Raw genomic sequence first — 17,521 nt, forward strand, 5'->3', positions numbered from 1 at the left:
GCTGGACACACAACCATTGTGACTCAGCCACCATTCGGCACCATTAATTAAGTGCTGCTTGGAGGACATTAGGAGGAGGTCTACCAGAGGCATGCAGTAAGACCTGAGCGGTAGTCCATGTGACATGCCTCTCTCCGGGACAGAAATGGGATAGAGTGTGATGGCCCAGGGCGGACTGCAGTGTCCTCCTACCTGTTCCAGGTTTTGAACGCGTTGCTGGCCCTCTTGAAGAGGTAGCCCTCCATGGCAATTCCATTGTCTGCATCCACATTGTACTCCAGTTTGGTGTCGTCATTCGAAAAGTCCTGGGCGCCAGAGAGATTGTGGTCAGGATGGATTCAAATGTGTAACAAAAGCTACATATAAGAGTTGACCTCCACACATAGAAGCAGTAGGTGCCAGTCATCTCCAAGAAGAGTGTGACTAACTTCTAACTAACAGATCACACCACAGATAGGGCCAAAACACGGACGAGTGCATGCCCTCAACGTGCCACCTGCAACCTCTCCCTACTGATCAAGCCACCCCACACAGCAATAAAAATGGCATGGGCGTTCTAGCCGAACCCTGAAGAACAGGGAGCATGTGCAGGCCGAACCCTTAGCGCGGCGTGGACGTGCCGGCCGAACCCCTAAGCGCGGCGTGGACGTGCGGGCCGAACCCCTGAGCGCGGCGTGGACGTGCGGGCCGAACCCCTGAGCGCGGCGTGGACGTGCCGGCCGAACCCCTGAGCGCGGCGTGGACGTGCCGGCCGAACCCCTGAGCGCGGCGTGGACGTGCCGGCCGAACCCCTGAGCGCGGCGTGGACGTGCCGGCCGAACCCCTGAGCGCGGCGTGGACGTGCCGGCCGAACCCCTGAGCGCGGCGTGGACGTGCCGGCCGAACCCCTGAGGCACTCTGTTGCAGCCGACTGAAGACGTGTGAAGGTCACCACTGAAGGTGCCTGACAGCGGTCGGCTGCCTCAATGGCTGCTTGCTACCAGCTGGGCACCTTCACTGCTTGGTGACCAGTAACCGCTCCTGCCTTCCTCTACAGTGCACACATCCCTGCAGCGTCACCCAAATGATCCAGTTTACTCAATAAAGAAATTATTTCTGCTCTATTTACACAGCACTAAGTTCCACTAATTTTCATTAAAATCACAGGTAAGCCAACTTGTCTTATTTTAAGCTAAACCTGCCTTAATACACTGACTATTTAAACAGGAACCCAGTTAAAGCTAAATCAGTAAAACACACAATACATTAACTGGTTTAACTCGTCAAATAGCAGATGAATGACCAGGGCATGACCAGCAGTGCAGGGCCCAGTTATAACTCAAAACATAGGCAGCAGGCTTTTAATACAGCCCTCTATGTACAGTGGGCCTCTCACAGTGCACAGGATATAAGGACGAGTGTGGCGCATCATATTACAAGCGTGAGGAGAAGAACAGGAACACCATCGTCCCCCCCATGCCACTGCCAAGCCCGACCAGGGAGCAGAAATCGAGAGAGAGGGAGAAAGAGAGGAGATAAAAGGAGAGAAGGAAAGTCTTACCTGCAGAGCAGCCTGGCAAAAGTGGAGAGGAGAGAAGGAAGATCACATTAAAGACTGCAGATATGGGGAAAGAGAGACAGAAGGTGGGGGGGGGGGCTGGAGAACAACACCAGAATAGCATCTTACAGGAAGGGGAGGGCAGGAGAGAGACTGCATGTGTGGTGAAGGGCAGCGGGGGCCAGTCAGCCAATGAGGAGGAGCAGGCAGCATGCAATCGGCCAATCTGTGCCCAGGTCCTAACTCAGCGCTGCCCCCATGGGACATCCCTCTCCCTTAAGCGTTGGGTAAAGCTCACGGGTTTCAGCCGGACTTCCTTCACCTCGTCATGTCTGACTGGAACAGGCTTGCTTTCGCTGGAGGTCACTGGAAGGTCAAGTCCGCAACTTGACCCTCCCGCTTTAAATGGACCTCTCTGGCTCTGTGTATCAGTTACTACAGGCAAAGTCGGACTCGTAGGTGAGAGTAAAGCAGGGTAAATAGCTCATTACTCCTTTTCTCTACATCTGAAGGAGAAACTCCACAAGCCAATTCCTGCATCTGATATCAAAATCATTCAACACCCCAAAGCTGTACTCTGTGCTTCCATGCAGTACATTAACAGCAGTGTCATACTACAGACTGCAGCTTTCACTTAATCCATGCTTAAGACTGATAATTCGATCTGTGGTTATTGGGTGGGCTTTGAAAGGAGGTCAGGTGATCTCCAGATGATACTGAGGCAAAGGTCACATGGCCCACCAGCCACATAAAGCCCAGGCACGTCATCAAGCTTTCTGGAAAGTACTGCAGAGCATGAGAGGAAGCAGAGCTGGGCTGTGTCTGTGTTATTCTAGTGCCCAGTCCGTGATTAATGGGCAGCAAGGCGCAGAAGAGTCACTCCAACGGGGGCTATTTTTAGGCCCAAGGCTAAGCCGGCGTCTCCCCCGCAGCCCCCGCAGCCCTGCTCCTTCTGCAGTATAACGGCAGTGTGATGCCCGGCCAGCGGCAGGACAGTACCTTCTGCTGAATGGTGGAATGTTTCAGCTCCATGTCAAGCTTCTCCTTGGCTATGCTGATCACCAGCTGGTCCAGCTGAAAGAGGATTTTTGGTTAAGAAAAAAAACAGGGCTGCTGGCAAGAACCAGGGCACCCGCTGTGCTCATGCTACTAGGTAGCATGAGCACACATCCTGGCCAGCTAGTGTAGATAAGGGGTGCGACGATCTTTGAGGATTATTGAGAGTCATGATCTGCGGACCTCATACTTTCTGATGAACATGCCCACTGCAGCAAGTGATTTAGAGTGAGTAAAACTCGTGAACGATGTGAGGCAACCATCTAGCCTATGTTGGACGTTACAGATACTGTTTTACAAAGCTTTATGTGTCTAAAGACTTTTCAAAAGAGTTCATGTGGTGATTCTTATGGAGAGGTTAAGAAGGACACTGGTTTTCACATAAACACACAGATGCTTCCCAACTGAAAGCAAAAATAGCATCTGTTTACAGGCTGATTCTGACATAAAGAGCCATGCCAAACATGACGAACAGCAGCGCAGGAAGGTCGTCACCCACGTACCGCACTATTCTGGTCACCCCAAGGAAAGAAACAGACTCAAGTCAGTTTAATGACACACACACAAGCCCTGTAAGTAGCTAGCCAAATCACTATCTGCACATGTGGGTCTTTAGTAGAGGCTTCAGGAAACAGGAAGAGTGGCGATAACATCTGCTGGGAAAATGGTTCCCCTCTTCCCAGTAACAGCTGAGCAAAATATGAGTAGTAGAGAATTAGTTTCATGATGGCTGTCAGACTGCCAGGAAATACCACCCTGAACATGCCAAACAAGAATAAAACATGACAGAGAAGCACATACAGTACAGGAACACAGTATGACCTCATGAGCACATGTCCAGCCCAATCAGGCAGGTACTCCTCACTTACCAAACTTATCTACCTTCAGCACACAGCGCTGATATACCACCTCTGCCCTGGTGTGTAACGGGATACTTTCCTATCCCAATTTAGTCAACTATTCAAATAAATAAATAAATATTCTACCAAAAATGTCACCAATTTAAAAGGTAAATATATTTGAATATATTTATGTTGGATATATAAATGTCAGCAAACACTAATGTTCAGCATGCTAGAATGGAGCTGAATCCCTACTCAGACGTACTCAAAGCTATTTTCAGGTTCATTACAGACGACGTCAGAATGATCCAGAAGGTCGAGTCGCAGCCGCTGGCTGGCCCCCGGCTCCGCCAGTGCTAACGCTGAGCCCCTCTGGGGGGGGGCAGACACCCACCTGCTGACAGCTCTTCAGCATCTCTCTGTACACTCGCTGCACCTTCTTCAGCTTCATGGTGAGGGCGTCTGTACGTGCCGCTGGGTAACACTCGTGCTCTTGGGCCGTTCTGAGACAGTCACCCACACCGACGGCCTTAAAGCCCAGCACTGGGAATTCCCAGCCAGCGGCATCTGGGCTTTGCCCCCATCCCTCCTCACACACCAGCCCTCCGTGACATCACTTCCCTTCGTGATACGAATGTGTGCACATCATAGTTACCCACGACTCCGGATACTCATTTCCTACTGTTCCTGAAATAATGACCGCAGGCAGTCTGTGACTGATATGCTAAACAGTCCTTGGCAGATCGTATGCTGGGGGGTTTATAGCGGCCTGTGAGCCTGCGGAGGGGATCCATGACACCCACTCCCAGGGATCATTAGCACAGCAGGAGCCCTCGTGGTCGGGGGCTTAAATCGGAGAGACACGCACTCTGAGTGCTGAGGGGCCCCCAATGTGCACTGCCCCTCTCCCCTCAGGTGTCACTGCACCTGATGACACTGATGACAGGTGATTTTGGGGTTTCCCAAACAGATCGATGAGGAAGTTGTGTGAACAGCTCTGCGGCTCAGCATAGGAAGCCCCAGTGCTCATCGCTGACAGGGCCCTCTTTAGGTGAGTAATTCCCATCACCCTTTACTCTGACACATCCATGCCAACCAAAAGAAAGCATCTATCCTTCATACACTATGGACTGAACAGAGTGTAGCATTTACTCAGAAAATCTCCAGTATTTTTCCAGCCTATAAAACAGCACTCAAAGCACATGACCCTGTTAACTATGAAAATGATCAATGCTTCTACTTACAGTAAGACAGAGGGTGCTCCCTCCCTCCAGTAAGCCCCCCCCCCCCCATTTTACTTGTATCATTAATCACAATACGATGAAATTACAGTGGCCTAAATCTAAGAACAGTTTACCTACAGAGCTGATCATCACGCCAGGCACGTAATGATGAAACGCTTGTTTTATTACCTCTGGAAACCTTAAACGTAAGTTATAAATTAGGAACATAAAAGAATATACTGAGTGCCTTATGGTACATTTAAGCCTTGAACAGGGTACAGCATGAGCATAAAGAAAAACTGGATATCTGAAAAACTGTGATAACAGAGAACAACATTGCACAGTTCTGTAAACCAGCGATTTTCAACCCACGGGTCACAAATTTGTGATTTCCTTCTGAGATCAAATGTTACTGTTACCTACATAGTTTCTGACTGTATACACACACAAGCTCTAGTTCGCTGTCAAAAAAACTGCCCCATAGGCACAGTGAGGTGCATATAAAATTTCCATAATGAACCTGATACCGAATTTAATAAAACTAAACACTATCCTGGCATTTTAACTTTGGAAATAAACATATTTATTACAATGCTAGACTAGTTATGATCATGCATTCAAATGACAAAGAAGCTGACAAAAAATGACAGTGATGTTTTCCCCTGGAGAGCCCTCTCACCACCCCCCCACCGCCCTACCCCCCCGCCGCCCCACCCCCAACTAATCAGCACTACTCCCACTCCACCCACAGCGGTCCCGCTTACCTGCCCCCCCAGCTGCTTCATAAGCGGCTGCAGCTCGCTGAACAGGTCGTAGCCTTGATGGAAGAAGGTCAGGTGGGCATACATGAAGGACAGCATCTGAAAGGCAGAGGGCATACTGCCGCAGGCTGGACTGCGCTGGCAGGGGGTGGGCCAAGCCTCTGGTGACACGCAGGGTGTCCTATGTTTTCAGTTGATTGAGCACAGGCTTTGAGGGCAGATTTGCCTACTCACCGATTTGAGGATTTCAGACCTCTTCTTAGACTGCAGGACATTGATCTGGGAAGAAAGGTCAGACATGGGTGAAATCCATCTTTTGTCCACTTCACAATGACACTGCAGTAACAATATGCAGAGGTACCAGAGAAAAGTAACCATATGTGAGGACTGCCACCTGCTAACCTCATGCACCTCCAACGAGTGGCATCCCACACGAAGGACGAAAGAGGAACCTGTTGGGACCTCAGGAGTATGGCAGTCCCCACAATGCAGCCACGATGACCCTGATTACTGGGTTGCACATTGCTACTCTACATCATTGCTAGAATTCACAGAAAATATCATGACAGCCACACTGTGTGACTGCATGTTAAATCCAGCATGGTTTTTCATAAAGGGTGTGCCAATCCTGCAGGAGCTCAGAATGAGGTCTGCGGCACTCAGCTGGAGAATGACACGATGCAAAAAATTTAAATTGGTCCATTTCCTGTTTAAACTATGTATCCATCTTGCCAGTCAGGTTAACAGAAGATGTAATAAATTTCAGCAAGGGGAACTCTGTCCATGACACTCCCCATATGCAGCATGTGCAGATCCCCTCTTCCACCACCAGGGGGTGCAAACAACCAGCTCTTTTTGGACCGTCACAGGCAGAAATGTTCCTCCCCTCCCACACATTCTAAACTTGTGACTGCTGGAATTATAAAAACGTTATACAGAAGGAGGCTGCAAGCAACGTGCACTACAGGGCCAAACGATCTGTTGGATATTGTACCACGTCAGTTATTCAGATTAAACTAGGCTAATCCATTAATTTCTTACCTAACTATTAATAGCTATCCTTATTTTCATCGCTAAAAAAGGAAACATTAGGGTAGCCCAGCCCCTTCAAAGACATTTATATACACATGAGGGTTGGAGAGCTGGGAGCAGACACAAGCAGTAATAGACAATCAACAATCACACTTCCTCTTTCAATGTGCGTGTCACTTTTTTTATTCTATTATTAAGAACAGTACAGTCTTAGTCACAATGCTGCTGTGCAAAAGAGGATCCTTTACTTATAAGCACTCAGCTGTTTATTTCCACTGTAGTTTTTTCTTTTCTTTAGACATTTTTTCCGAAAGGCAGAAAAAGCTCTTTCCGGGCTGAACCGTATGCAACTCTTCAAAAGGTCACCAGGACGAACAGGCAGACATCACCCTCTGCCCGGCGTGATCCGGGTGAGCGTAAACGCCACCGCTGGGGCTGCAGCTGGGATGACTCATCATAGCTGACGCTGAAATGCGACGCAGGACTGGCTGGATCTGTAACTGCGACGACGGGCTAAAGTCCTAGTGCTGACCTGGCCAGGTCAAAGGGAAACTTACTCTTTACTGTGTCACAGAGATCTGGGTTAAATTCAAAAGTAGACTGAGCACGCAGCCAGCATTTTCACAGCAAAGCAGCAGACAGGAGAGATACGGGGAGCAGGGGAACAGGGCAGGGCCCTAGGGGAGGGAGGGCTGCAGCACCTATGTGAACGGCAAACATTACGCTGTCACACATGGCTCCAATGCTCCTCTAAGCTACACCAAGCGGAGGAAATATGCATGCAGCGTTTACTGCCAGCAACGTGACACAGGGATACTTATTTACCCCAGGTCTAATTATTGGAGTTTCCACATTGGATTCAGTTAAAACTGCTTTTTAGCTCTAGGGAAAACAATGCCAGGATTTACAGCTTCTTTCATTAGTCTGATGCACCAAGTAAAGAATCATGTCTAATGAAAGGGCTTCCAGCCGGGGGGGCCGAAAACCGACCCGAGGCAGGACATCTGCCTCCCCCAGTGGTGGAAAGGTTGTGTGGCCCGGCGCGGTGGCACCTGCAGGACGTAGTCCAAGACCACGTGGCGGAAGCACTTGCGGGTGGCAGTCAGGATGCTGGTGGCCTCGTCCACCTCATGCTGCTTGTTGCGTGCGGCCTGCGCGTTCCTGGCCAGAGCTGCCTCCTTCTCCTCGCTCACCTTGTCAAACTGCTTCTTCGACTCCTTGAACTTCCTGAGGTCCCTGCAATGGAACCGATGTGCTCTGATCAAGGCAGGACGCACCTGTTTCGGGAACGTGCCGTGCACCCATGGAGAGTAAACACCAAATTGCGAATCTATTCAGCAGCAAAATACTGCCAGCAGCACTTAGCCATCAGCACGGTGTAAAGCACTACGGCTTGTTTGCTCAAATGAGAAGTGCCAGTGGTTTAAACATCAGGGAAGCTTCCCCCTTATTTGAGAGACTACTGGTTCAGACATGTGACGCATCTCCACAAGCAAAACTACGTGGGCTTTACTTTCCATTTAATCTGTTTGGTTCAGCTGGATTCCACCCATTACAATCAAAACAGACCTGCTACCTAAAAGATGTCTGAAAAAGAAAGAGCTACTTAAGCTGACAGGTAGACATAGTTATTTTACTCACTCTTTTATAAATATCTGAAGTTGGGACTTCACAGACCTCTGGGCTTGGTCGAATAAAATCTGAAAAAGGACATAGATTCATGTAAGCCAATTTACTCATTCCTGTCATCTAGAGTAGATGTACGGGATACATGACGCTGCTCAGGTAAACATCACAAACGCTGATGAGATTCTCACGTCCTCTCCCAGAATGCACCTCCACAATGACAACTAATACGCCCTGTTAAGACTACATCAACCAAGCCAAGGTCAGTTTTTGACAGGCAGGGCAGGAATGACCTGGAGCAAAAACTGTAAAAGGCTTTGGTTTGGCCAGGGGGGCACATTTACTTACCGTGTAGTAGTTGGTCATCTCCTGCAGGCTTTCCGCAAACTTGATCAGACTTGACTTGGGGGGAGAAGAACAAAAAGTTTCAGAAAGCTTTGGAAAATAACAACAAATCCCAAATACAACCTGTAACAAATGGGCTGGCGAACTATAATACCACATGTACAAAGAAGGTTAAAAAGAAAAGACCAAGGCTTTCCCTTAAATACAGAACATAAGCATCATATTTCTATGAAGGGTCACCAGTAGAGGCTGGAGCGCAGTGCTAACTCACCTCGATGACAACATCTTTGGAGGACTGCTGGGCCAGCTCCCGGACGCCATTAACAAACTGTCTGTTTGCCGTATTGTAGGCCTTACCGGCGTCGATCATTCCGATGCACAACTTCACTAGCTGACAAAAGCAAAGAGAAGACAGGCTTTTCTGCTCTTGTCCCAGTACCATGTTAAGAAACTGAAAAACAGTGTTTGGTTAATCATAATCTTCCTCTGACATTCTGGGACATGTAAACCTCGATTTTTAGACATGAGGTGAACTTTACAGCTTAAATCCGATTTCCTTGTACATTATCACTAATTCCAACTATCGGACCCCCTGAAAATGTGAAGAGGCTGCTGTCCAAGGACATGACTGCATTTCATTCTCTTATTGTGTGGGAAAAGCACTCTGCTAACTTTTACAAGACTGTCTGTAATACTCTGCTACTTGCCTCACGTTTGGATTTCAATCTTTAAATCAATTCATACACAGCCAAACTAAATGGTGCAATACAATCCTAGATAACTTAACGACCTGCGATATATGTGTGAGTAGAGACTAAATACTGGTTTAATAAAACCAACATTGTCTTAAGTCTCCACGATGCTTCCTGAACAGAGACTCACACTTCAAGGCAAATGATCCAGGGCTGCTGGCGCATGCAGCCTCTTGGTCAGAACTTGGAATGTGGGGGGGGGAGGGGGGCCTCAATAATTTGTCCCAGTTGACTTTCCTCCCACCACCAGTGACTCATCTGTGAACTCACCTTGTCCAGCTTAGATTCCAGCTCACAGACATCCCCCTCCACCTCTTCTATACTGGCCCTGTCAGATGAGAGACGGCCAACATTGTCATGATAACAGGAAGTTTTCTTAAACATGAAAGCCTCACTGTGCTTGGGTGTGGGAACCCTGGCCTGCTTTCTCACGGTCACACTGGCTAAGCGACGTCCTCAGAGCCTTTATGGAAAGAACCTGCCTGCAGCCTGTCTGCATTCTCACCCAACCAGTGTACAGTGCAAAGACCAGCATGGATCTTACTGAAAATACACTTGCAGACTTCTTTTGGCTACTTTTCTGTGTTCTCATGCGGTAACAAGCCCAGCTTGGTGACCCGAATGCTCTATTGTGGAGTCACAGCTAAGACAAGACAAAAACTGAACAGAGGCAAAACTGCGTCTAACAGGAGATGCTGGCCCAAGGATCACCCTCGAACAGACAACAGAGGGAGTGTGAGGATTCAGGATTAGTGTGCTGTCAGTAGGATCATGACAAAGCAGCTGATGGCTGAATGGATCAGCACAGGCCTTCACTGAGTTACTAAGAGTGAATTCCAGCAGGGAATTATAAGCAAACAGTCCCATCAATATCCAGTACCAGTTCATATTAATTTCTTTTCAAATTAAGTCTAATTAATAAAGACATATAATCTGTAATAGGTATACCAAAACAAAAGCTGAAAATACAACATGACATATTGCTTCAATTTGACTATAATCTAGAATAACAACAAGAATACACTGAAAGCAGAATTGTCGGTCTTTGTTATGCACCTTATTCATATGTCAATCTTTTAAAGCAGTGTCTGTTCTCCCTAAAGGTAAATATAAATATTCAAATTCTTCTGTCCATACTAGCAACTCTACAATCCAACAAAGTGATAAGAGAGTAGCTTGGACGTGAGTATTAGCTACACTGTAGATATTGAAAAGAAGCTGTCAACCCATATAAACAAAAAGCATGACAATCTAACTGAGCTGAAATAAATCTGAGATTTAACAGCAGTCTGATGGCTTAATGCCTCCAGGCACCTGCGGGGTATCAGGGGTTGGCAAAGGAAACCGTTTGCTGTCACCTGCTGCATTGGAAAGGCAGTCTTACCCAGAGCAGGGCCCAAAGGTCCACATCCACTCATCTAGCACTTACAGAGAAAGGCAGTCTGACCCAGAGCAGGGCACTCGGATCCACATCCACTCAGCCAGCGGTTACAAGGAAAGGTGTCTGATCCAGAGTAGGGCCCTCAGGTCCACATCCACTCAGCCAGCGCTTACAGGAAAAGGCGGTCTGATCCAGAGTAGGGCCCTCAGGTCCACATCCACTCAGCCAGCGCTTACAGGAAAAGGCGGTCTGATCCAGAGTAGGGCCCTCAGGTCCACATCCACATGGGCGTAAATCCCGGGGGGGACGGAGGGGACATGTCCCCCCCCATCCGAGGGTTGTCCCCCCCAAAAAAAAATTATAAAAAAAAAAAAAAATCGCACTCTCTATTGTGAAAAATATATGTATGTATACCTAAAATAATTGTGTAAGTAGAAAAAAAAAACAAACGCAAAAAATGCATTTAGAAACAGTTGAGTTCCCCCTCCCCTTCCTCACAGTGGTTTGGCCCACTGCCTGCTTTCCCAGTTCATCTCACCTACTCTACACACACGAGTCAGGTGTGTGGCTGCGGCTCAATTAATGTTGAACTTCAGTAAGTAGGGTATTTTATGCAGACTCTTTCATAAATTCGTTGCGGCAAAAATGCTGATTACCGATGTAATTTTCCATGAATCTGCTATATTAGCGATTAAAATATTACATATCTAGTTGACGTTAGCTTGTTTACAATAGCTTGTTGCATAGTGCACTGCAACTAACACGCCAAAGCAGTTTCCCATGCATTGTTTTATTTGTGACGACTTGGCATAATGTTAACTTAACATTGACGGCCACAATTAGCATATTGTTTAGCTGTGCATTTACTAAATGAGCACTGTGCTACGTCCGAACTGACGTGTATAATCAATTTCTATTATGCATTTAAATAGTCATGTTTAAATTTTATTGTATGTTGATGGCTTGACTGTAAACAACATAACAAACAATGCAATAAATAGTTTTGAAGAAAAATCTGCTTTGTCATTGAACCTGAGATAAACTTTGAAAATAACCATAATGACGCAGTCTCCATGCTACAATAATAATGATAGAAGCAAAGTTTTTCCACTGTGAGGACATATCTTTATAAGTACAATTTGACTGTATTATTTGTGTCCCCTTGCTCATGAGAAATTTTATATTTATTGTTCCCCCCTACTGTTAAATGAAATTTACGCCCATGCACATCCACTCAGCCAGCGCTTACATGGAATGGCGGTCTGACCCAGTGTAGGGCCCTCCGGTCCACATCCACTCAGCCAGCGCTTACATGGAAAGGCGGTCTGACTCAGGTCCACATCCACTCAGCCAGCATTTACAGATCACCAACTGTGGTAGAACTCTTTATCCCCTTTCCCCCTTGAGGAGTCCTCCTCTTCGTAGACTGTTCCTGGTGGCTCTGCCTCAGCGACAGGACCGCTCCTCTCTGCACCCTTTTCCCTGTGACACTGTCCCAGCTGCATGACTCCTCTCTGCAACCGTTCTTCCATAACTCTGCCTCAGCAGTAACACTTTCTCTCCTCACCTTTTTCCCTATAACTATCTACTAGGGGTGTAAACATGTATTGAGGCATCGTGATGAATTAAATATTACAGTGGCAATTCAATGCATCAATCTGTGATGTTACAATTTTTGGGTAACATAAAGATACACCTACTTCCAGGTTGTGCACTCTCACATTCACCTTTTACAGGTAGACACACAAAGTAGCAAAGTCAGCACCCAAATTTTCAAAACATAGGGTGGCAGGGATCATTTTTGGGAAAATCGTCCATGTATTGTAGCGCAGAACTCTTTAGAACTTGAATAATTTCTGATGCTTTTAGGAAAAGCTATTGTTTAACACAAAAATGTTGTTATTGTTGCAATCTATGGTAATAATGGCCAAGACCCTAAGGTAGCTAACTGAGTAAAAAGTAATGTTAGCCTTAGAGATGCACAACATATTGGTTAATATGACCAAAATCTCATATCCTGACAATGAAATATATCATGACTGCACCTCATATTTGCACAGCCCTACTGGCTGATACTTGTTAAAAATCAAAGCATCAGACTGATGTTTTGATCTTAGCCAATACTGTCAGCCGATATTTAAACTTTATCAAAATACAAAGTTAGCACCAACAGCCCAAAGCCATAACTATTGGAATAATGGCAATGATTCCATTGATTGATCAGCAATTTTCCGTAGAGGAGGGTGAGGGATTTTGCCATTTACCACTTATAAGAGGTCTGAAAATACTGGCCCGTGACATGTTTATAATTCATTACTAAACTTCCGGCCTGCCGATCAATCTTTCATTTTCCACAGAATAAATAACGATATAGCATCATTTGGCTAATCTGCGCTGGCAACCCCCCAAACAGATAGTGCTTCCTTCCATTTTTCTCTACAGTTCAGTACACTTCTACTGTCCAGCTTTGCTCCATGCTATTATGGGAAACACTCCAAGAACACCTTTGCTGTTATATAAATTGCTTGCAAGGACGCACTTGCTATTAGATAAAGTCAAACATTTAAAAAGGTGTTGTAAGATAATACTATGGTAGTAATATTTAAACCCTGGCTCTGGCTCCAAGTGTGCAGAGTCCGCATCCTCTCATTTTGTTCACTTGATTTTCTCTGGGGATTCAGAAAATTAAGAACATTCCTCAGGATACTTGGTTAATAATATTGGATAATTAAGCACCTGAATTTGAGACAAGGCCCTTCTAGTATAGCTGACCACATCCATCCATCCACCATCTAACCACTTACCCTAGTCAGGGTCACGGGGCCTGGAGTCTATCCCAGGCTGCTTTAGGCACAGAACAGGGGCACATCTTGTATGAGATGCCAGTTTTTTTACAAGTCACAGGGCAAAGGACACCCTGGATGGCACGCCAGTCCATCACTGGGCACAGGACAGGGGTACACCCTAGATGAGATGCCAGTCCCATCACAGGGCACATACACACACACACACCCTTACTCACAATCGTACAATACAGCCAATTAGTCTAATTATTCTTTGGCCTGCAAGAGAAAACCCACACAACATGAGAACATGCAAACTCACGCTGAGATACCTGGAACGCTTTCCTCCAAAGACCCCACTCCTCCAGGGCATTCAACATAAGAAAGCTGACCAGTGTCGATCAGGACACTGGAGCCCTGGTAATCTAATACAGAATTTCCCAATAACAGCACAAGCAGCTGGACTGCTTTAGTGCATTTCTCAGAGCCTTGGAATGGGAATAAGGCACCAGTACAGGTGTGTCTGCACGGTGCCACTGCAGTGTGTGTGTTAAGGCTGGGAAGCAGAGTTATTCTGAAACCTGTTCCTTTACTTTGATTGCTCTGCATGAATGATGTTTGTGTTGAGTTGGTGTTAAATTCTAACCACCTGGTTGGACAGACTGACTAAAGATACGTTTTTAATTTTAAAAACTAAATAAAATTTATTAATTGTATAGTTTCAGTTTTCTGTGCAAAGGTGCTGCATTTTGTTGAACTGTATTATACAAAAAGTGTCAAAACCACAGATCTAATGCATCATGACCAGTAGTGGAGGAAGTACTGAAACTTAGTACTTAAGTAAAAGTACAAATATCCTGCAAAATATGTACTCAAGTAAAAGTAGAAGTGCTACATCAACAATCTTACTTAAGTGAAAGTACTATAAGTACTTACTTTTAAATTTACTATAATGTATTTTTTTAAGTAAAAGTACTCACACAATGGTTTGTCTCAACGTCTGGGGTGTGACATTTTGTAAAAGAATAGTAGATATTAGGGATGCTCCGATCAGGATTTTTGCCACCGATACCAAGTACCGATTTTTTTGTCATGGTGATCGGCCGATACCAAAGCCGATTCTGATCCCCACCGGCGATGACATGACTGCGGCGCCAAAACATTTACGTCCCCACTCATCGTGTACGTCCTCACGCATTGACGTCATCAAATTGTGATCGGTTCCTAAGATCGGCCAAGTTTAACGAGTACCGATCGAGTCATAAAATGTGATTATCGGCCGATACCGATCTTCGGCCGATCGATCGGAGCATCCCTAGTAGATTGACTTAGGCCTCTACTGATGTCATTGCTCGTAAAAATTACAAGCAACTATACAGAATATGTGTATTGGAAAGTTTGGTGTGCTTATTGTGCGTGCACTCTGCAATACTGTGTGTACCCTAACTTAGAATTATGTGGATGACAAGTTATCTATACTATAGGTATTACCCACTAATATACCATTAAGATAAACCAGTCAGGACATGATATATCTTTAAATCATTTATGTACTTGCAAAACTATTCAACAAATCTCTTAAGAGCCGATGTTGGCTCTTGGTCCATGTTGAATGTCTCGTCTACTTGAAATCAAGCCAGTCTACCAGCTCCTGCTGCTAATTGACGCGCGCTCTGCCCTCATTGGAGCTAATTATAAAGCCACCTGATTGGTAGGAAATGGCAAACAACGCCAGAACGCAATAAGCTAAATATTCCTTCATGCAAGATTTTGAGGAAGTTGTGCTCATAAAATGTAACAACTAACGATATAAATTGTAGAAATGTAGTGCAGTAGAAAGTACAGATAATTGCCGCAAAATGTAATGGAGTAAAATAAAAAGTATGCATTATTATTTTTACTTAAGTAAAGTACAGATACGTAAAAATGTACTTAAGTCCAGTAACGAAGTACAAATACTTTGTTACATTCCACCACTGATCATGACATCCACATCCACAGCTGAGATTCACAGTTACCACAAAGGCAGAAGAAACAGGAACCCATTCAAGGAACCATGTAACCTGGAATTATGTCTGAGCCATAATTCATCAAGTCTGGCTGCAAACAGATAACTCAAGATGGGTGATGTAAAGCTTGACCTTCAACTCAGGTCCTGAATGAATAAAAAGAATTAGCCTATTGTGTGAGAAAAAAAAAATACAAACAGTCAAACTGAAGACCCTGCAAATCCTCATGAATTTCTCAGTCAGGTCTGTGATCGTTTGTCAGAAACAAAACAGATGCTTTCCTAATTTCATGTACGTGCTGGGGCTGTGGATACAACTGACACTTTGGTTTTATGAAAGAACAAAACACGTGTTCTCTGAAGAATAGCCTTACAGGAACCTTCAGTTTAGTGTGTGCAGCTTCCACAAATGCCTTTACTCACTGAATGTCAGCTTCTCAGCTTCCAAAAATACCTTTACTCATTAAAACCAGCACAATAACCTGTCACCTCCCATTCACATGTAAATCAAATATGATGGAGTACACACATGAAGGTGGGTGGGGTGTAATTTGATTCTAATTCCGCAGAATCACATTAATTTAATTATTTGTAAAGGGAGTCCGAGTAAACTTCTATGAATGGTCATTCCACTCCCCCGTGTACTCAAGCATGTCCTCTAGATTCATGCCCATCACCATGGACAATTTACTGCTCACAGACTGGAGCAGCATTCTGTAAGGCTCATTCAGCATCGGCACACACCCAGAAATGTGAAATTCACAAAGAACTGGATACGCCAGTTCACTCCATAATGAATTCCACGTTCTCAAAGCATTTTATTGGCAGAAATAAAAAAAATCCTAAATTAAAGTGAAGTTTAGAGCTGATCTTCCTGCGTCAACAACTGGTAATTAAAACAGCTGTTCACCTGCCCCTGCCAGGTGTGGCAATTGTTAAGCAAGGTAAGCATTGTCTAGTAGACAAAGTACAAATGACACAATACTGAAGCCTGTTGAATATGAACACTCTTAGAAGAAACCCTGACATTGCACCTCATGACCCGCAGATAACTTCCAAATGAAAGCATGACATCATAAATCACTGAGTCACCACTAACAGGGATGACAGCCTCAATGTTTCACAGCATAGATTCTCCCAATGGATAAGAAACAAAAAGCACCACTAGAAGCTGTGTTGTTGAAGATTTTTGCAGATAATGATATACTGTATTTTTGTCTAATATCACTGACACCAATACCAGAATTAACCAGTGACCAGAATTAGACTATCTTCACATTCATCAACATTCATGTCCCCACTCATGCCCTGTAGATGGAGGCATTGTCATCCTGAAAGGCTCCTTCCCTATGAAGGGAAAAACGCTTGACCATGCTAAATCAGGATTACTCTGTATTCAGTGATGTCCATCCACTGCACTCACTTAGACATGCTACGTAAACCTTGCCAGAAGATGCACCCAAAGCACCGAGAGCTGCCAGAAGCCTTCCCCATAGGAGAGGAGCAGTCCAGCCTGCACGGTACCTTTGGCCCAAGCCTCCATGCACTCGCCTGCAGCTTTATAACAGCGTGAATCATCTGACCATATGACATTTTTCCACTTGCCTGAGCTCTTAGCAGTACTTCACACACAGAAGTGCATTTTTAGAAGGAGGGTAACCCAAGAGCACCCAAAACTGCCCCAGGTTAACATTCTCAGTCAGCTTCTCACCTGTTTTGCTTGGCACACTGCACCAATCACAGCAGTGTATGAGGAGTTTGCACTTTTTGTTTTTTGCAAGCTGGGCAGTCTGTCACTGACATTTGACCATGTGAATGTCATAAGTTATATTTGATGGATCTTATCACTGCTTGAAAAAACATTATATGGATGAAGATCTATAAAAATAATTTAATTTTCAGAGAAATTGCCCCAAAAATGAAGCAGCAGTGCTCTGTGGCAGTATAGGAAGGAAACAGCAGCTGTAGAAGACACTTGGTTGGTTGTCTGACCGATACCTAATTTTTCATGCCATCACAAAATCCAACTTTTGTATGACTACCCTTAATGTAATCAGGTTCACCAGATCTGTGCCTGTTCAATTAAATTCCCTCACAATAAATTTAACCAAATGCCAATATACCTCACTCTACATACTCTTAAAAGCCTCATTTTAATTAAATTCCCCCATGATA

General features: G+C 45.2%; 1 protein-coding gene across 2 annotated transcripts in view; it reads right to left on the reverse strand.

Moving 5' to 3' along the window:
• The window catches only part of LOC111848179 (arf-GAP with coiled-coil, ANK repeat and PH domain-containing protein 2), a 43,031-nt gene that overhangs the window by 22,067 nt on the left and 3,443 nt on the right, over positions 1 to 17,521 (reverse strand). For both annotated transcript variants that reach the window (XR_011982704.1, XM_023819984.2), the window contains exons 2-10: positions 9,445 to 9,502; positions 8,694 to 8,813; positions 8,426 to 8,479; positions 8,093 to 8,151; positions 7,504 to 7,687; positions 5,654 to 5,698; positions 5,423 to 5,518; positions 2,537 to 2,611; positions 193 to 305 (exon numbers count right to left, since the gene is read on the reverse strand). Coding sequence is in view for 1 of the 2 variants with exons in the window: in XM_023819984.2 (XP_023675752.1) it covers positions 193 to 305; positions 2,537 to 2,611; positions 5,423 to 5,518; positions 5,654 to 5,698; positions 7,504 to 7,687; positions 8,093 to 8,151; positions 8,426 to 8,479; positions 8,694 to 8,813; positions 9,445 to 9,502 (804 nt within the window). In the remaining variant the exon portion in view is untranslated. The remainder of the gene's footprint in view (positions 1 to 192; positions 306 to 2,536; positions 2,612 to 5,422; positions 5,519 to 5,653; positions 5,699 to 7,503; positions 7,688 to 8,092; positions 8,152 to 8,425; positions 8,480 to 8,693; positions 8,814 to 9,444; positions 9,503 to 17,521) is intronic.

Source organism: Paramormyrops kingsleyae, chromosome 15 (genome assembly GCF_048594095.1).
Source record: "Paramormyrops kingsleyae isolate MSU_618 chromosome 15, PKINGS_0.4, whole genome shotgun sequence".
In the NCBI taxonomy this organism is placed as follows: Eukaryota; Metazoa; Chordata; class Actinopteri; order Osteoglossiformes; family Mormyridae; genus Paramormyrops; species Paramormyrops kingsleyae.